General features: G+C 33.2%; 1 protein-coding gene across 1 annotated transcript; it reads right to left on the bottom strand.

Moving 5' to 3' along the window:
* Window positions 1-19,794: 19,794 nt before the first annotated feature.
* Window positions 19,795-20,409, bottom strand: LOC124358216. Its single transcript, XM_046810510.1, has one exon. The coding sequence runs from the start codon at window positions 20,407-20,409 to the stop codon at window positions 19,795-19,797; it is 615 nt and encodes a 204-aa protein (XP_046666466.1).
* Window positions 20,410-22,377: the final 1,968 nt, after the last annotated feature.

The following is a 22,377-nucleotide window of genomic DNA, read 5'->3' on the forward strand; positions in this document are numbered from 1 at the left end:
CGTGCGTGCGTGCGTGCGTGTGTGTGCGTGCGTGTGTGTGTGTGTGTGTGTGTGGTGTGTGTGTGTGTGCGTGTGTGTGTGTGTGTGTGTGTGTGTGTGTGTGTGTGTGTGTGTGTGTGTGTGTGTGTGTGTGTGTGTGGTGTGTGTGTGTGTGTGTGTGTGTGTGTGTAGTGTGTGTGTGTGTGTGTGTGTGTGGTGTGTGTGTGTGTGTGTGTGTGTGTGTGTGTGTGTGTGTGTGTGTGTGTGTGTGTGTGGTGTGTGTGTGTTGTGTGTGTGTGTGTAAGTTGTTATAAAACACGAATATGCATTATTTTACTTATAAGTTTAAATTTATATCTTGATATTTCTTTCGATACTTAGATTTGTATACTTATCATTAACCTTATACAAATAGTATGTAAAATTTGAAAGGAAACAATTATGTGACAGTAAGAGAACTACATAGGTGTCATGGGAAAGTTTAATAATATAATTTCATACCAATACCCCTACCCAATAGGAAAAATAAGCCCCTACACTTGCAGTGTTCAACAATTGACAACATGTTGGTGACAATGCATTTCCATTGTCAATGACACTAAGGTGGGCTTAAGTGCCATTCGCTGACAAGGGCTGCTTTGTTTAGGTTAATAAGGACCGTGACTGATACGGCATCGAGTGTTACTCCAGAGTCGTGTGACACGTAGCTCATCCCATACCTATCAGTGTATGTCATTCGGTTTTCCATGTTCCATAAGGAATTAGAACAGTTATTTATTCATTGTAGATTTCCTACTGCTTTATGTTCTATTGAAACGAGCATACCTTTAGAGACATAGTAAACAGTAATTTTTCGTAATGTAAATATATACCAATTTTACAAATGACATTTATTGGTTTATATTTTCTCCATGTTATAGGGTACTAATTACATTGTTAATATCAATGCATATAAGTTCTGAAAATATCCATTAATTTGATTCTACTTCTCCATCTTAACGTATAAGCACATCATTACGTTGGTCCTGAAAACATTTTGTTAGTTTAAGTGTGATGTATATGGTCTCATTATTTCGAAGCAATCAAATTTAAATCTTTAACATATATTTAGAAGAGAGTCCTTAACATGAGGGAAAGTGGTATATACACAGCTTGTCTTAATATATAACATGTGTTCTCTAATTAAAATATTATTCACGGACTATTAGGCAACATTTTGATATTGGAATTTCGCAAAGCGTGATACACGTATGAAGACTATAAGATTTGATTTCCTCTTAATTAATATAAAAGATATTCTGCACATATTGTTGGAAGTAGTAAAAAGGTATGAAAGCTTGCTAAGTTATTGAAAATATTGAGGAATTTGGAACTGAACCAATAGAAATCACGTTCAGAGGTCTCTTTGCATTCAAAATAATTATTTATTGTGGAAAATGTGTGGATATGATTTATAACAAGCACCCCCAAAGTGAGATAAGGCACATGGTGAATATTACTTAAAAACTGTTTTTTAGTGACATACTATAAACGTACTAATAAAGAATCATTTGAGTTTTTTCGAGAGTCATATGGTAGAATATTCTAGGGTTAGACTGAGAAATAAACTATATTAAGGTTTAAAAACTTTTTATCAATGAGACATAAAGGGAGTAAAGTGATTAGGACTATCTCTTGTCTGATAACTACTTAACGACGTCCTACGCACAAGTAAAATTTCATGTTGATTTCAGACTTTGGAAAGAAATAAGACGTAAACAATTCCAAATATAGCGACTTTTATAAACGTTAGTTACTGATTTCAGGTATGTTTTAGTTTATCACTACATCATTAACAAAACATCTTACTAATTAATTAAGCGTTGTGCAAAACTTATCCCAAATATATCAATAACTTCTGATGAATACTACCTGATTTATGTATGACTGACACAGTATATAAGTCTCGAACGAGTTAAATTGGGGTTGAGTTTTACTTGAAGCTCTACCTTTTCTACCTTTGTACTCATTTATAAAATCGTAGACATTGATCTATTGGTATTTTTTTTACAATCCAGTTCTAGCGATTCAAAGTGGTGTGTTCTTCTTTGTGCTTGACAACTTTTGAATGAGTCGACTAACAGGATTTAAGTTTGTTTATATACTCTACCTTCCCTACCTTAACATTTCTATTGAAAATGGTAAAAATCGGTACATTTAGAGGCTTTTTTCTAGAGGAGGATGATATTATCCGCTATGGGGACGAACGCTAACACTCCCAATTACCCCAAGTCTGGTGTGCGATTTTATGATAACTCGCCAGCTAAAACTTTGTCACTAGCACTTCAGTACACATATTTTACAACCTGAGTACATTTTTATGAGGCTTCAACATGAGTAATTTTTTAATAAAATAAAAGTTTCTTTATCAATCTACTTTTTTACGGTCTGAAAACAGGATAGGGCAAGTAAAATATAGCTGGAAAAGGTAAAGATAAATAGTATCTTTGGGTATGAAATTTTGGGAATGTTTATGGAATTTGAACATTTTGAGGACTTAAAACTATGATCTATATCCAATTATCTTAATGTCATTACGTTTTTACAGTTCTAGTAATCCCGAAAAGAAAAGTGTTTACAGTTCACTGTTTACATTAATATCCATTTGGAAAGTGTTTAAACTGAATTATGCTGTATACTCTCACTTTTTTCCAGTAACTTTAAATTGAAATACAATATAATAAGGTGATATAAGGGGAATTCATAATGTAGGCGAAATGTAAAAAAAATCGCACAGTTTGTGTGTAGCTCAAGTAGTTATTTCCTTATGCCTTGTAAATAAGGTGGTGTATGGCAAGCATAATTTTACCAGTGTGGTACTATACAATGCAATAATCAAATATTAGATGTAACTAGAGTTAGACCCTTGTTACTGTTGGCTTTCAATATTCGGCTATAGAGGATATACATGTTTGTGTATTTTTCTTTTACTATATAATAATATTTATGGCTAGTAGTTAAATGTATGTTGCTTCTGTCATAGACAGCCTATTAATGTCTAATAATACGGTCAATTGAAAGTTTCAGAATTAATTACTTACAACGCAATCATAAATAAAATTTTGGAACAGCTAAAATTTTAATCACCACTCGTAACTGCACGAGACTTACATTCCATGGACTTTGTTCAGTGTATCAATTGATTTAACTAGGTTTTATCTGAGGGTTGTTATCTTCAATACTATTATACAAAAATGTAGAAACCATGAACATGACTTATTTATTTACTGATTCTTTCCGTAACAAAAACTTAATACTGAATAATATTAGTGGTTAACAATAAAACCAGATGTTTAAAATAAAACATCTGTTTACAATGGTACATCTGTTCTTAATTATAATACACATAAAATAAAATCAGTGTCTTGCTAAACTCGACTAACTCAAAATCACATTCTTCTTTACTTTTACTTGAGTTAGCGAGAAAGTTCCAGATAAAACAGGTCAACCTCTTATACTAGAGAATGTGACAGACAGTCGAGATCCCAGTCCAGTGAGGGACATGGGTGAGTGAGAGCTGTGGAAGCTGTAGATGCATAACCCTCATCGGTAGATGAGGTCGGGCAAGGGAGTGATAGAGAGATTAAAGATTGGGAGAGTAGGGAAAGGATACTAAAAGTCGATGAGAGAAGAGACATCTCCGAAATAATGGTTAAAAAGACCAAGGAAAGAACAAACAAAGAAACTAAAAAGGGTAGATGGGAGAGGCAGCCGTTTACCAGGAATAAAAGCCCCAGGTACAAGAACAATATTGGCAATGTTAGCTGGGAGTGGGAGCAGTCTCCACATCAATTGTGTGGTGAATAGGAAGCCAAAAAGACTCCTTATAACATTGGAGCCACCATGACTATCATTAAACTAAGCGTTGTCATTGATAGGGGAAAAATATACCCAACGACATTGAAATTATGGAACGCAACAGCGAAGTCTACGCAAGTCTGCGGAGAGAGACCTGAAATAATACCAGTATTATTTTCAGTCGAAGTGTAGTCTACAATGAGTGTTGGTTCTTGACTAGTCATATACGAGGCACGTCCAGAAAGAAAGTGTGTACTGGTACTCTCACAGCTGCAGAGAATACATTTTTGACATGTTGGTAATACTGCCGCGTAGCCTGAATCCACCCCTTCAAAATGAGACCAATCCGAGGTGTTAGTGCGAGGTGGATTCCAAAACAGCTGACAGAACAGCACAAGTTGAATCGAGTGCAGAGCTCCAGAGTTTTTTGAACGCCACGAACTCGAAAGCGATCATTTTCTCTATTCTATTTTCACTAGAGACAAAACTTGGGATGCCCACTTCACGCCTGAAACTAAGAGGCAGTCTAAAACCATTTTCACCTCAAATTTAAACCGGAGCTTTCCCCCTCACAACGAGGGTAGCGATTGATGGCGCGAATTTCGCACTTGGCGGGATATACGATCGACATATTTGATGCTACTGTGTCAAGAGTTTTCAACACACTAACCTCGGATTGGTCTCGTTTTGAACATGTCGACAAAGTGTCTCTACAGCTGTAAGAGTACCAGTACGACTGATTTATTATTTACTTGCCTGTCGATCGAGTCCTATTCCAAAAATTCATATCGAGAGTTGCTTCATACTGAACTATGAGCAATATTGGATGCCAAAAAGATTTCTTATACAGAGGGTTTACATAATATATGGTAAGTTTTTAACATGTCAGGTTCCTTAGCACAAAGGCAATATTGTCTTTAAGGTGGACAATATGTTTTATTTTACCTGGTCTACATGTTTCCTTATGAATATTAGATTATCAATGATAGATTTACAGACTAAATCAAAAGATTTATTAGACTTTTCATTTGACTTTATTTATTTAGACTTTATATATATAAAGTTATATATATATATATATATATATATATATATATATATATATATATATATATATAACTGACTGACTTATTGCTTCTGGAATTAATAACAGCAAATATATATACAGTATATATATTTGCTGTTGTTAATTCCAGAAGCAATAAGTCAGTCATGTCGATATATGACTAGTCAAGACCAAACTCTTATTGCAAAGTACACTTCGATTTATATTAAATTGGGATAAATGTTACTTCAAAATTTATGAAAAACATATAGAGAAAGAGTTAAAAAAATATGTTTAATCATTACATCTTTTTATGTAAGCTGAATACATTGGCGAACGGAATGTGAGACTCCCTTGCGGACTACCCACTAAACCCCCTCCGGGCAGTAAGCACACCGAGGCGACCTTAATTTTCCCATCCTGTAGAGATACTACTTCCTAAAATAACCGTGTCCCCGTCAGGAACTGAAACCGGTAGAAATTTATCTCCCCGTGGCCACGATCTATCTAGGGTTGAAGCTCTCGAATGAGACGGATTTGCCTTCAGGGCCTGTAAAATTTCCTTCAGGGAGCTTGGATTTCTAACCTTACCCAGCCTCTATATTATCGACGTCTCCCTTTACTACCGATTCAAATGTGAACTGGTTCAGGGCAGGGACGTCCATCAGTTACGAGACCAGAGGCAGGAACCACTTCAGAAATTAACAGCATAAAAACGGCTATGTTCGAACACTAGCTATCTCAAATTGGTGTCAATTTAATCAATAAGCTTCTTGGAGATCTCAAACAAATTAATGAACCCAAACAATTCAAATCTCGACTAAGACACTTTTTGTTGTCAAAGGCATTTTACTCCGTTGATGAGTTTACTATGGGCCGCTGGGATGAAAATTAGCATTTTATTATTATTCTTTTATTTATCCTTTTCTGATATCAAAAAACGTGCAAAATATAATATATTGTTAGGTTCACACTTTAGTATGTGGAATTGACTGTGCCTATGATAAGATAGGTTTTAGTTTATAGATTTTTTATCGACATGTTGAAATGACGCTTGCAATGCAATTTTGATAATTGTTTTACTGTAATAAAGAATTATTATTATTACTATTAGGTCCAGCGACCGTCCGATCCTTCGTCCACCTCCGCTGCTATACCTGCAGTGTCTCCACCCTGGCAGCAGCCGGATCCTCTCTACCCCGCTCGGCAGCCTCTTAATCATTACATTGTTTTCTATAAAAGTGTTTGTACTATTGAATTCCAATAGTATATTGATATTTTTAGATAATAATAAATTTATATCGTCTAAACAATATGCTAAGTTGATACTACTCGTATTACTACATGATTCCTAATTCACACAATCATAATTATATTTCATACCAGGAAGCAATGATAATATCAAAGGCTATCCACACAATAGCATCAGAAGTCTATTGATAGCGACATATCAGTGACAATGTGATCCGTTGTCAAGGACAGTCAGGTATGCGTGATTATTACCGTTCCCTGTCAGCCTGTTTTGATTAGGATAATGAGGATCGTGACTGATACGTCGTCGAGTGTTACTCCAGAGTCACGTGAAAGGTGTCTCATTCCCTGTATAATCAATCAGAGTAATCAGTTAAGAAAGATGAAATAATCCTTTTCTATGCGTTCAGAGACGAGATTTATGACAAAGTACTAATTTTACTACCGATATAATTTTTACTGAAGTTACGATAATATTAGAGTATCTGTTGGAAGATATTATTTTCAAATTAAGAGAATGCTTCGTATGATTAAAATACCAAAGTCTACGTTATTTTCTGCTGTTACTATAACTTTTCTTGCCCTTACGAGCTGAGAGTTAATACACTTTTTGAAATGTAATCTTTATTAAACAAATCAAGGCAATAACAACTTATACCTGGTACAACGGGTAGCCAAATATTAAAAGAGTATAAACATAATGTTAATTCTCTTTCTTTTTTGTTCATTATTGAAATAAACAAAATCCACAACCAAGTAAATGAATGCCTATTGTATTACGTAAGAGTTTAGCATCAAAGGAATCTCAAATTATTAGTAATATAGCTCATCATTATATTTGGATTGGGATATCTAGTCGATGAAATGAGAGTTACCGAACACTTCTAACCTTGGTCCAGCGAGACGTTTTGGAGGAAAATTTTTTATATTTATTGCAACTATACTTATTAAATACGACGAGAGAGAGAGAGATGACTCAAAATATAAAAAGGCTTTCTTTTTATTTTCAGATACTTGGGAAATAAATTAATTGAAAAACAAGTTTGAATATGGTAGTTGCTTTTAATCACTTCTTAACCACAGTTCTTAGGTGAATTTAAGTTACCATGGGCACATACTGGTAAGTCTTTAGGATTTAAATACCGAAATAATAATATATCAAAATAAGTTTTCTCATTTTAATAGATATAAGGCAGAGATTCCCCGTTATACAGTCATTGTATGTAATAATCGAAGATATAAAAAATGCATAATGAATGGTGATAATGACTTCTAGCAATCATAGTAAAGGTTCCCAAGGATGTTTGTTGATGATTATACAATTGCTAGAAACTCAACGGATTAGTATAAATGTATATTATCATACAGAATAATTTCTGTTCCATTGTGTAATATACCTTAAGCATTAGGATGTAGTTTAAGGATGACTCTTGTTACGACAGTCTATCATTGTATTCCTTTTACTTAACATTCTGTTTCAGTACGTGCTTCATGGTTGAAGGAGTTCTAATGCTCAAAGCTAAGACAAATCTAGTTTTCTGAGACTGTCAAGGTTCACTTGTGTTTCTTTTATATCCATTCTTTACGCCTTTATTGCAGCATAAAGCGTAAATAAAACGTTTTCAAATATATATTTTGGAGCGGCAAAAAAAATTTTTTTCATCATCGAGTAAGGCGCATAAATTTCCTAAATAACGATCATCATAAATCAATATCAACTACATCTTCTTTCAATTTTATGTTTGCGATAACATGTGCTGTAGAAAGATTTGGTCTACAGAAAAAGTTGAACAGCAAAAAATTCCTTAAGAGATGAGATCTGAAAATCATGTATATAGATTATAGATAATTTTTCAGTAAAAAGTTCTAACAGAAAGTTTTGATTCCAAATTTAGATATCCTAAAATGTCTATAGATGTCATGAATGCTTTGAATATTCAACGGATGGATAAGAAATCATGATGCTAGATAAAAAATTTATTGATTGTAAAAATTTTGCAACTCATATAAGAAATATGTCATTTATATGTAATTTCAGATAGCAGTTTCAGAGAATATTTAACTTGCAAAAATACTACTACTGATAAATCAATAGTCTGTAGTAGCATATTTAAAGTTTTACTCTTTCATTTTTTAAACTTTCTTTCACTTCGTAACTCCCAACCTTTAGAAAGTCCTGGCTAAGGATCACGGTTAAGCAAAAAAAAATCAGCAAACCTCATTCTAATTCGAGTACAACAATTACATGAGCCTCTGTGGCGCAAAAACGCTTTAGCACTATTTTGATATTTTAAAAGCCTTTATATTCTGTAAATGATTTACAATAGGTAATAATTTATGTATTGCGAATCAGCGTATCACCCGAAGATCGGTTATTATTTAGTTTCTGCTTTCTGTTTATCGGTTCGCAAGTTATTTCTAAAATGAAATGACCTATTTAGTGGAAATGTTCCTTGAAGCCTGTCTATCTACATAAAACATTAATTTGATTGAAAATAAATCTTGTATGTGATTTGTATGGTCTATAGGTAATATGTTTTAAAGGTTCAATAAATAACAATGTAGGAAAAAAATAGCAAATAATAAATTTGTAATCATATAGAGTACAAACACACACAACTGTGTACCTGATGAGACAATTAAAAAAACCACTTCAACTTGATTGCATTGTTTGTAGTCCAGGTGTTTCTGATATAGAACGATTTAGAGAGTTCGTTTTGAGCTTCTTCGTTGCCGAATTCTTTGGATCTCTTCAGACGAATGTTCATTCCAGATTGTAGGCGTCAAATCTCTCACAGCGTTAGACTTCAGACGCTGCAATAATAGGTAGGTGAACTAAGGCTGAACTTAACATTCTTAATCCTACAATATTTTTACATTTGGCGGTTTTTATTCATATATTACTGCGAATATTATTAAAGTGGAAATTCGATGTTAAAATTAGGTGACAGAATTTGACTACAGCGTATTATAGCCCTGTAGTGCTCTCCCTAGTTCAAAGAAACTTTCTTTAAAAAGTGCTATGAATCCTTAATTTTGAAACTTATGAAATCAATAATGTAAACGTATAGTGTTCTATGATTTTTCTCTCTTAGAATTGTGCACGATAATTTATTTTCCATAAACAATAAGGAGTAAAAATTATGTCTAATTATTCTATTTTTGTATTTTTTATGTTTATCACTCAGTAGGTAAACACAATTAGTCTCCAAGTAATCTATTCTTTTCGATTGCATGTCTGTCCTTAAAACATATCAAGAATGAAACTGGCTATACATTTGAAATTCCAATAAACCTCTGCGGTCTCTTATGCGACACGTAATTTGGCGTACTTCTCTCTTGCGTAAGGTTCAACAGGAAAGTATTTTTAATACTAAAGCTATTTAATATTAGTCAGAGCGTAATAATAAAGACATATAGGAATACCACATTAGTTCACACAATTTGAAGAAGTAGGGATCTGAAGTAAAGATTAATACTTTGATTAATTGATCATTTAAATAATTGATCATTTGATTATTGATTAATTCAAGAGACATGTCAAATTCAATAGTAGTTCATCCTAGGTGGTGTTGATTGCACCAAAGTGGTAGGTTAGCCGCAGAGTTACACACCATTAGATAGCCGTCACGTGGTTCATGGGGTGCGGGTCGTTTGTTATTGCAGGCTAGTGGTAACACGCTGTGGGATATGACAGGTATATTTAACCATTTTAACCTGCTAAACCAATAACCAAATAGTAAACCTAATGGTTTTATGGACCTGAAAGTCACATTACTGCTGACTATTAGCCGCCGGTTTCCTTGTGTAGGGATGATATGTATGATTCTGACATGCTTTTGAAGTAAAAACATAATATCTTATTAATAGGTATTAATTAAATACATTGATGGGTGTAACATGGGAGAAGGAAGTGTTTGGCTCTCATATTTCTAAACAATCATATTAAGACGGATGGAAAAGCTCAGTAATCTATGAATGTTTTGATACTATTATTATTGTACCTCACCGTATATACTGAAAATTTGGCATTTTATCTGTAGTCTTTTTATTAGAGCTTTGTTTTGATTTAATGTTTAATGAAATTAAAAGAATATTGATATTCATACAAATTTAAATAATGTAAATCAACGTCTACTGACAGGTGTTTGGTCTTCTAACAATGTGTTTGTTTGATTACTTAAACCGATATGTGATATAAAATTCCAAATACAAAGAATTGATTCAAAAATAGTAAATAGCATGTGAGAGATCCGGGTTCGAGTCATCGCGGAACAAGTACTTTTTGTGATTCACTGTTTATTGAAATTATTTACAGACAAAGAATTACTATTATAACTATATATTGGTTTTTCCCGATGTCCTAGATTAAATTTGACACACAATTGTAACATATGAGGTAACCATTTTCGTGCATATTAAACTAAGCCTAGAGGTTTTATCCTCATGGCGTGGTTTATATTTTATCAATTTTAAGTCATTGTTGACTTTTGCTAAAGATTAACTTTCTACAATTAGAAATTTGAACATTTTCCAGGGTAGTAGTAGTTGAACATTTGAAATTGCAGTTTTTTAATTTTGATTAATGATGTTATGCTGTGATGTTGATGAATTTAGAAACGTATGCAATACTTAAAAACTATTTTTGTCTGAATCAGAAAACTGTTGCTTTTTATATATTACTTATATATGAAACTAGACAATATTCATATTTTATATACAAATGGACTCTTATAACATGTCCTAATGTGTAACGACAAGACAATTACCCCCCACCCCCCCCCCCCCCCACCCCCCCCCCCCCCCACCCCCCCCCCCCCCCACCCCCCCCCCCCCCCACCCCCCCCCCCCCCCACCCCCCCCCCCCCAATGTATAAATAGTGTATTCTCTCCTCTAAGTACAACACATCATACGTACTAATATACATTTAATACGCTTTATAGAGGATAATAATTATTTCTATTTATAATAAACAAAAAGATTATCTCATCAAATATTACAGCTAGAAGTAGTGCACCTTTATAAAACACATTGGAACCGCGGTGCGCGAGGACGTGCAAGAGTGAGTGATAAACTATCTAAGAGAGTTCACCGTTATTCCTTATTTGAACTGAACCTTTAAATAGGCATTTGGTATCCTAGGATGCCTTTGAGGTTTAGGTAGGACTACGCAATCAAAATATGATTGGGACCTATAGCCTAGATAGATAAAATTTTCGATTGAAAGATTCCATGAAAAATAGAACTGTGAAATATGTGTAGTATAATATATTAACTTTTACCAGTGTAGTTTATTTACATTAATAGACTCTAAATATAAAACTAATAAGTATTACACTTTTTCCTGTATATAATAAGATTTGTAGTTGTTTTTATATCAGTGTTACAGACAAGTAATGTTTGTTATTTGTTATAAATAAGAGGAATTTATTCACTCACACTATTCTGATACTCTGGTAAAGTTATGCATTCTCTAATATAATTAAATAAAACATTATTATTCAATGATACGGTGCTAAATACATAATGCAGTACGATATTTCTAAAACCAATAGTGTTAGTTTGTTGCTCTGTGTGGTATTGTCACAAAAAATTAAACAATTTTCGGTTTCCACTTAATTTTAAATACTTTACAACTTTTCTTATAATTTTGCGCACTAGATTTTTTTACTCATAACAGGAATATATATCATACACTTGGCCACAACAACCTTCATTTAAAGGATAACTTTGTATCATAGTGTAATCGTTAGTGCCAAAGTGTGGTTCTACAATAGGGGCTGAGAAATTAAAATTCTTTGGCTTCCTTATTGAAATAATGTCTAAGAAAATGTTAATAGGCACTATTTCTAAATGGGGTAACATGATATTTGAAAAGATCAATTAATTTATATTGCACTCTACATATTAATACAGATCATCAGAAATGTCGAAAAACGTGAAAATTATGAAATGAAAAATAGTGATAAATATAATATGTATATATAGCATTGCTTCAAATTAATGGCCAAAGACACGAACGTATGTTACAGGAAACTAAGTATCAGCAACGGATAATGGACCCGTCTGACAGTGCATTTATCATTCCATACAAGCAAGCAGCCAGCTACAATATATTATACAAATAAATTACTGACTTTCGGAAATTTACGTAGATTCTTCTCTTAGTTAGATTTATGTACGAATACAAAATAAAAGCAATATAAATAAATATAGAATAAATCTTTATAATATATTAAGTTTTTTAAATAAATAACAACATACATTAAATCATGTGTAACCATTTCCTATCGCAATTATGTACGTAAAAAAACTGGTGTCATGCATTTCTTTATCTACCGGTTTCGACTAACAACTTGGACTTGAACAGCTTTCCCACCAAGATCCAATACACCAAGTTGGGTAATTCCAATCATCCCAAAAAATTTATATACATGCAATATTAAAATCAGTGTAATATTTATGATAATAGTAGACTTATAATCTGCTTGATCTTGAACGCACTAATCTGTACCAACCAAATATGTGATGCTCAAAGTTAAATCTGAATAAATATGTAAGATCCTAAATTGGAATATGAAATAATACATCAACTTAAAATATGAAATAATAAATGAGGCGTTTACAATCATAAGGCATATGCCACTCAAGAACATTAATGGGGGTTTTCATTTTGTTTACACTTTACTTGTACATACCGAAATATTTTTTCTCTATAGGAATTTATTTTAAATAGTAAATGCACATCTATATTAGTTTTTTAAGTTTACTTATGGGTAGTAAATAATAGTTTATATAATATTCGATATTAAAACAAACGTTAAATATATCTAAATTTGCTGCAGGATCCGTCGGTATAAGTGGGAAATTCGATAAAACTTAAGGCAGTTATCAATGAAAGGAAAATAAGCGACATGTGAGATGCAATATCTCCGAGTCACTGGGATAACAGGTGCTGAATTACTAATAGTGGCTAAGTGCAGTGCTGTATAGATAATTACAGTTGGTTACAAACAGACTGGCAAAGATACACGTGAGTAGTTTAAATACACACACAATAATGTTGCAAAACTTTATAAAGCCTCCTCTGTTATACACTATATACATGTCTGTATTTAGATAATGAATCTATGTGTGACGGGTATCATTAATAAAGTATTCCTATGTCTTCAAGGCACCAGCAGAAATTTTTATGTACACTTACGATTAAATATTATACCATAAAATCACGATAAAATTCTTAAAATATTGTACATTGTTGGGTTGTTGTATACTACTCTCTTAAAAATAAAATGTACGCGCAATATAAATTATATATATATATATATATATATATATATATATATATATATATATTATATATATATATATATATATATATATGTCTGTGAGTGCGTGCGTGCGTGCGCGCGCGCGCGCGTGTGTGTGTGTGTAAGTTGTTATAAAAACGAATATGCATTATTTTCCTTATAAGTTTAAATTTATATCTTGATATTTCTATCTATTTGTATACTTATCATTAACCTTAGAATAGAATAGAATAGAATAGAATTTATTTATTCACCAATCATACATGTATTTGGCCCCGCTAAGTTAGAACTTGTCAGCGGGGTCCAGTAATAACAGTTTTGTGATGTACTGGTGGAAAACAAAATAAAATTATAATATAACATACGTGCTAGAAAAGTACAATCTATTGAGTCTACTAGTGGCACAAGTGGGCAAATCCATGACAGCGATCAAAAGGTGGCTACTTATTAATACATCATATATACCGCTGCCTTTAATCAAATCAATCCAAAGAACAGCAACACATCATTGATAATCATAGCAATGTTATATTACAGTTCCAGATTAATTAATATAGCATACATTTTATTATCTTAAAGTCATTTGATTTTAGAATCACGTGAGGGTATACCGTATGCAGCATTCATCCAGCTGTTAATCACAAAACTACAGCGTACTATAGTTACATCTACAAACTGTTCCATTCCGACCCATCCCTGGTTCGTGAAGGTTATGGGAATATGAATATAAACTAAAAGTTAAACTTGCAGTGCATTAGCACGTGTAATTTAAACAATTCAAAATAAAAAAGTGATTGCTTTCAATCGTAAATAAAGCAGCTAGTGATGCATTTATTTAATCCTGCCCTGAAACCTGATTTTACTTTCTTTAAGTGTTTGTGTTACGGTGTGTTTGTGTCTCCTAGTGTTTGTATCTCTTTGTGTTGGTGTTCATATATTTTTAACAACTAACCACTCTTTAAAGACTATTTAAAACAATTAATATAATAAGTGCAAACAACGTGATCCGTTTCTAATCTCATCCTCTCAGATTTATAGTAGAATTGCTCCAAAATTGTAAATTTTGAACACATTGATTTTACCGCAATGTTTGAAAAACCTTTGAAGTTAATGTAAATTATTAACTGTTATATATTCCTAACACATCTCAATAATTAATCATTGCAACTATGAACCCGTACCATTCTCTATCCTGAGGGTCAAGCCCAGCAGTAATACTGCAGGTGATTTTATATCCGGCCAGTCCACAATCCAGAGACAATATTTAAGTACATGGGCTACCTATCATATTTAAGTCCGAGCATCCATCAAGGTTTATTTATCGTAGCAGCTTCAAAATGTTGATGGCATATTGACTCATGATATGCTTATCATATCATTTGATGTATTATTATTATTATTATTATTGAAAACGTAAGTATAGCCTACTAACTTCTGCCAAGCTGCGTGTGAAAGTATTGTAATAGTCCACTGGGGATATTAAAAAGCTTGTCACATAATCAAGTAAGAAATGGCAAACAGATCACTAAAAATCAACAATGTCACAGTTATGTGATGCCTTATTGAGCAGCCGTCATATAAATGCACACCCGTACACCCAGATACCAATTTAATGCAATACAATGTTCATCCCTATAACATCCTATTCATACCTTAAAACTAAAAACTAGGCCTATCTAATTAAATACAATATTGTGTGATGCCCACATTAACTAACATATAAACTACTTATAGTTAACTAAAATTATAATTAATCTGATTTAACACACATTGAGAAAGCCTTTACCTACTAGCCTATATCACAAACCTGATTGCCACACCATGAACTACCACCAATTTCAATAGACATAATTCCAGGAGTATTCCTATTATCTGTTTAACAGGATCAGTTAAACAACTTAAGAACCTTAAAAATAAGTAACTACAGATAAATAGCTCTTTTATGTAGGCCTAGCATTATTACTGATAATCATAATACAGCAATGGCAATGTCATTCAATTGGCAATGTCAAACCATTCAACAGCTGAAATACAAAATATTACATTAAAGTACATTAAGGAGAATTTAACAGAAACAAAGGCCACACTGCTTACACCAAATCACCATTAGGTAGAATGAATAGGTATCTTCAAACAGCAATGCAGCCAACACCTGCAGTACAATAAACGGTCATCAACCACAATATTCCAGTACTTTTAGTTATTTATAACCCATAATTTGATCCCCTTAGATTCAATTGTGGTGTTGGCTACTTGAAACTTCACATGGTGTACCCCAACCGGTAGTTTGGTTTAGTGATACCGTAAATTAGTAACATCTATGAATCTTACATCTACAGTATAATAAGCGGCCCTGACAAAACTATTATATATTTCTAATAGAGAAAAAAGTAATTTCAAAACTGTGTCAATCAATTAATATGAAACCAATATTAAACCAAAATAAATTAAAGATAACTAAATAGAACAAAGACAACATTGCCTACGCCAAATCATAACCTGGTAAGGTGGTCACCTTCAACCAGCAATCGGAAAGCAGCCAACGCATGCAGTATAATAAGCGATCACCACAACATTATTCGATAGTTTAGATAATTCTAGCTGACAATTTGATACCCTGAGATTTAATTGTGGTGCTGCCCGCTTAAGAGATCACACAGAGTACACTAACCATTTATCTGGTTGAGTGAGAACTCTTAACTAACAATATCAATAAAGCTTACACTTGTAGTATAATAAGCGGCCACCATCACAGCATTTGACACATCAGGTACAGAGTTTCTAATCAATAAATTGATATCCCGAAATCAATTATGGTATCGGCCATCCACCTCACCACAGATCAAACTTACATATAAATAAACTAAAAACTACATCAACCAAATTATTCCAATAACATCTACTTCTACATTCAGTAACAAAAACAAGAACCCATCTCATAATCACTGACTAACAACTACAATACGCCTAATAAACTAGTTTTTTCATTAAATAGATATAAAAACAATCACTCATTACGCAACTTCCAATCCTTAGTTAAGACCAATTCCCAAATAAATAATAGGCCTAAATGGCTTTACAATTGATTCACATACAGAGCAAATAATTTTAAACAACGAACAAAGAATTACAGACTAGTTAACAATGTAATAAATTTATATAAAATACCAACAGCTAAGAAATGTAAACATCCCTACAAACGACAAACAATAACAGCACTCAAATGATAACAACAACAATGATAGGTCTATTTGATCTCATCCTTTGGATTTTGTATTGTGCTGAAGGAAACTGCATCTTATGAGCCACAGCCCTGCAGTAACCAATCGTACACCATAATTTTAAATTTTCTAAAATTTTCCTCATTATGTAAGGACTGGGGCAGGGTGTTATATAATGTGGGCACAATGTAATCTGCTAATCTTTCCCCAAACACAGTTCTTATTTGGGGTACTTTGAATCTTGGTGTGTTTCTCAATGTAATAGCTGCATATTTTGTATTTGTAATCCTGTTCTTGTTATTGTTAAAATAATTAAGGAATATGCTAAGTTTATAATAGTTGTCAGGTGTTAGGGTATTAGCTGTAGTATATAACCAGTTATTAGCATATTTACCAAATAGTAATTCAAGGCTTGTCTTTTGTACCTTTTGTAGTTTATTTAAGTGGCACTCTGCAGCTGTTCCATAAATTATTATACCATATCTAATAATAGATTCAATAAGAGATTTATATATTATTAATTTATTCTGGGAACTAATAACATTGTTTAATCTGTAGAAAGCAGCAATGCAGGAATTAATTTTTTCTAATAACTTTTTCAATGTGGGTCCTTCCATGTAAGGCCATTATCTACAACAATTCCCAGATATACACATTTTTCTACAAGTTCAATTTTTGGGCAGTCATAATGTGCATTGAGATTACTATGGCTATGCAAACATGGACATGTGTGGTATATTATGATTGGGTCCTGTTGTATACATTTATTTCTCAAATGTATGTTCATTAAGACAGTCTTGTTTGGATTGATTATGAGTTCCATATCATGCATCCATTTATTAATTTTGTCAAATGCCTTCTGAAGCATGTTTTGAGTTGTAATTAAGTTTATATGAGATGCAATAACCAGTAAATCATCCGCATATCCCCATATTTTAACATCGTTTTAAAACTCTAAATATATTATTTATGTAAAGATTAAAAAGTACCGGCCCCAAATTACTTCCCTGTGGAACACCTAGGTTGTAAAATTGACTTTCACTAAATGTTCGCTCTATTTTTTACTCTAAATGACCTGTTACTGAGGTAAGACCTAAACCAGGCCAGTGGAGGTCCAGTAATACCCACCCCTTCAAGTACCTTACTCATTTTCCCATGGTCAATAGTATCGAATGCCTTACTTAAGTCAATGAACAGGGCTAAAATGTAACACCCTTTATCAATCTGTATATTAATGTATTCACCAACAGACTTTAATAGGCTCTCAATACTTTTCCCTTTTTGGAATGCAAATTGGCTATCACTTAATACAGAGCACTCTACTAAGAATTTATTCAATGACTGAGCAACATAAATTTCAAAAATCTTTTCCAGGCATGGGAGTAAAGCGATCGGTCTATAATTTTCACAATCTCCCCTAGGACCTTTCTTGTAGATAGGTCTCACAAAAGACGTTTTTAAGCAGTCGGGAAATACCCCAGTCCTAACTGACAAGTTTATAGCTTTTTACTAATGCAGGGGTCATTCTTTCTGATGCATTTTTAATGTCTTTAAATCTGACAGAGTCGATTCCACACCCTTTGTTTATGTCACAGTTGTGTATGATTTTCTTTATAGACTCTTCAGTCGCATTTGGTATGTAAAAATCCATGTCTATTATTATTTCCATTTACCACTATTTCATCTTTATTGTTGCAAGTATGTTTTAGTTCTAGTACCCCATATTTAAACTGCTCAGCAAAGTTATTGGAGATCTGGCTTGCCGAACCCGTCATAGACATCATTATTTGCTCATCTATAGATCTATTTTTGGCACGGCCCAATAATTTATTAACTCCTTTCCACGTTTTCCTACTATTATTAGCCACTGTATTAAAATAGTTCTTATAATATTCGTCTTTTCTTTTCTTAATATCCCTGTTTACTCTGTTCCTAAATGAAGTGTAATTTAGCTTATGTGCAATATTTCCAGGATCGGCCTTCCACACTCTAAACAGCCTATCCTCTCCTTAGTAATAGCCCTTAGGTTATTCGTCATCCATTCTTTCTCAATTCTAACCTGTTTATTATTTATTCTGAAAGTCTTTTTGCTGTCATTTATTGCAGTTGAAAATTGGTTTACCAAATAATTAAAAGCAAGGTTGGCATTAGTCACCGGCATTTTCTCCCAATCCAAACTTTCAATTCTTTGCTTCAGTTTATTTTCGTTAATTATTTCTTTTTGGATTTGATTTCGATCTGAGCATTCGGTGGGAAGTAAACCATACCCCATCCTAACAGCTATAGGATAATGGTCCGATATTTTTGTTTTTATTATACCACCCTGTATTTCATCTGAATTAAGTAAATCTCTAACGTAAATGTGATCAATACAAGTCTGAGTCAACCTCCCATCCCGAACCTCCTCTCTAGTGTAATCCGAGATCACCGCTGTTAAACCTTTTGAGGACAGTAATGTTTCATATTCTTGGCTAATTATATCTGAGAAGTTCTTAATATCAATATTAGTATCGCCAATCAAAATCATATTTCCGTGCAAAAATTTACTGTTTATTATATCCTCAACTTCCTTCAAGAATGATCGCGGACCACAGCCAGTGCTCTGAGACGGGGTCTATATAAAGATAACAACAAAATTTGTGCACGACCCACAGGTTCAATCGGCTCAACCATGCCACATATACATTCAAATGATTTTGCATTTAAACTGACAACTGTAAATTTAACTATTTTAATGTTGTAGTATAATACCAGGCCACCACCATCCCTACCTATTCGACAATTACAAACCTTTAAAAAACCATCAATATTGTAACTGGCCAAATCATGTTCAGAACAATTTATCTCTGAAAGTACAATTATATCAATTTTGTCAATGTTGCACAGTATCTGTAATATAAAAGTATCCCAGTTTTTTCTAATTGACCTTATATTTAAATATATTACATTAATGCCTAACGACCTATTTACATTCGAGCAATGCATGAACCAACTTTCAAAACATAGATAACTGTCAGAATGCAAGTTTATCTCATATTCTATGTTATTTGATCTAATTATAATTTAAAAAAGAGTAATACATCCTAAAACAACCAATCTCTATACCAGGATGAGATGCAAATTCAATGAGATACATTGGTTTTAGATTAGCTAACCAATTTTGTTAATGTCATCTAATGTTTTTATAACAATAATGTTTCTATCTTCCTCATTTTTCTTAACCATGATTTTTCCATTTTTGAACCAAACAAACCTGTGGTTGTGGATCCTTGCTCTGGATTTAGCCTCCTTCAGAAGTCCCTTGAAAAAGTAGGTCAGGTTTTCATTGAAATAAATCTTCTGACCTGACGATTTATCGGACAACCGTGCCTTCTTGCCAGCTAGTAACCATGTGTCCCTAGCAGTACTGGTCATAAACTGGATCATTATAGCGGGTGGCCTGTCATCATTCCTTCTTTGTAGTCGGTGCAGTTTATGGATTTGCTCGGGAACATAGGGAACATTTATTTCACCTGCCAGGTCTCTAACAACATCTTCGGTCTTCTCATCTTCCAACTTTTCTCCACGGACCGGAACACCCTGTATCTCAAGGTTAACTCTTCTCCCATACTGGTCCAGGTCATTTAGGCGCTCAGTAAGGGATTTCACATCATCTTCACTCCTCACTAACCTCTTCTTAACCTCACTGAGTTCTCTCTTGGTGACCCTATTTTCCTCCCTTAGTGCTTTTATTTCTTCTATAATTATATCATATTTTTCTGACATAAACTCTAGAGTCTTTTGCACATCATCGACCGTTTTTTTTCATTTCCAGTAAGCTATCGAGCTTAGCAGCTATGTTAACTGGGACGGAATCACTATAACCTTCCTCGGAAGTACTCGCAGGTTTATCCTTTCTTCTGCAAGTTGCGCAGGACCACTTAGATTGACCAGCCTTACCCAAGCCCTTCCAAGACTGGCCCCGAATGCTACATTCGCCAAAATGATAGCCTACCCGACATAACCTACAAATGGCGTAGTCCCCATCACTACAACCTTATACAAATAGTATGTAAAATTTGAAAGGAAACAATTATGTGGCAGTAAGAGAACTACATAGGTGTTATGGGAAAGTCTAATAATATAATTTCATAGCAATACCCCTACCCAATAGGAAAAATAAGCCCCTACACTTGCAGTGTTTGACAATTGACAACATGTTGGTGACAATGCATTTCCATTGTCAATGACACTAAGGTGGGCTTAAGTGCCATTCGCTGACAAGGCTGCTTTGTTTAGGTTAATAAGGACCGTGACTGATACGGCATCGAGTGTTACTCCAGAGTCGTGTGACACGTAGCTCATCCCATAACCTATCAGTGTATGTCATTCGGTTTTCCATGTTCCATAAGGAATTAGAAGAGTTATTTATTCATTGTAGATTTCCTACTGCTTTATGTTCTATTGAAACGAGCATACCTTTAGATACATACTTTTTGAAAAACAGTAATTTTTCGTAATGTAAATATATACCAATTTTACAAACCACATTTATTGGTTTATATTTCTCCATGTTTATAGGGTACTAATTACATTGTTAATATCAATGCATATAAGTTCTGAAATATCCATTAATTTGATTCTACTTCTCCATCTTAACGTATAAGCACATCATTACGTTGGTCCTAAAAACATTTTGTTAGTTTAAGTGTGATGTATATGGTCTCATTATTTCGAAGCAATCAAATTTTAATCTTTAACATATATTTAGAAAAGAGTCCTTAACATGAGGGAAAGTGGTATATACACAGCTTGTCTTAATATATAACATGTGTTCTCTAATTAAAATATTATTCACGGAATATTAGGCAACATTTTGATATTGGAATTTCACAAAGCGTGATACACGTATGAAGACTATAAGATTTGATTTCCTCTTAATTAATATAAAAGATATTCTGCACATATTGTTGGAAGTAGTAAAAAGGTATGAAAGCTTGCTAAGTTATTGAAAATATTGAGGAATTTGGAACTGAACCAATAGAAATCACGTTCAGAGATCTCTTTGCATTCAAAATAATTATTTATTGTGGAAAATGTGTGGATATCATTTATAACAAGCACCCCCAAAGTAGATAAGGTATATGGTGAATATTACTTAAAAACTGTTTTTAGTGACATACTATAAACGTACTAATAAAGAATAATTTGAGTTTTTTCGAGAGTCATATGGTAGAATATTCTAGGGTTAGACTGAGAATAAAATATATTAAGGTTTAAAACGTTTTATCAATGAGACATAAAGGAGTAGAGTGATTAGGACTATCTCTTGTCTGATAACTACTTAACGACGTCCTACGCACAAGTAAAATTTCATGTTGATTTCAGACTTTGGAAAGAAATAAGAAGTAAACAATTCCAAATATAGCGACTTTTATAAATGTTAGTTACTGATTTCAGGTATGTTTTAGTTTATCACTACATCATTAACAAAACATCATACTAATTAATTAAACGTTGTGCAAAACTTATCCCAAATATATCAATAACTTCTGATGAATACTACCTGATTTATGTATGACTGACACACTATAAGTCTCGAACGAGTTAAATTGGGGGTTGAGTTTTACTTGAAACTCTACCTTTTCTACCTTTGTACTCCTTTAGAAAATCGTAGACATTGATCTATTGGTATTTGTTTTACAATCCAGTTCCAGCGATTCAAAGTGGTGTGTTCTTCTTTGTGCTTGACAA

The sequence above is a fragment of the Homalodisca vitripennis genome, chromosome 3 (assembly GCF_021130785.1).
Source record: "Homalodisca vitripennis isolate AUS2020 chromosome 3, UT_GWSS_2.1, whole genome shotgun sequence".
In the NCBI taxonomy this organism is placed as follows: Eukaryota; Metazoa; Arthropoda; class Insecta; order Hemiptera; family Cicadellidae; genus Homalodisca; species Homalodisca vitripennis.

What these genes read in the sequence shown, in the direction of transcription:
- LOC124358216 (XM_046810510.1), bottom strand. Translation starts at nt 20,409, where the DNA reads ATGTCAGAAAAATATGATATAATTATAGAAGAAATAAAAGCACTAAGG.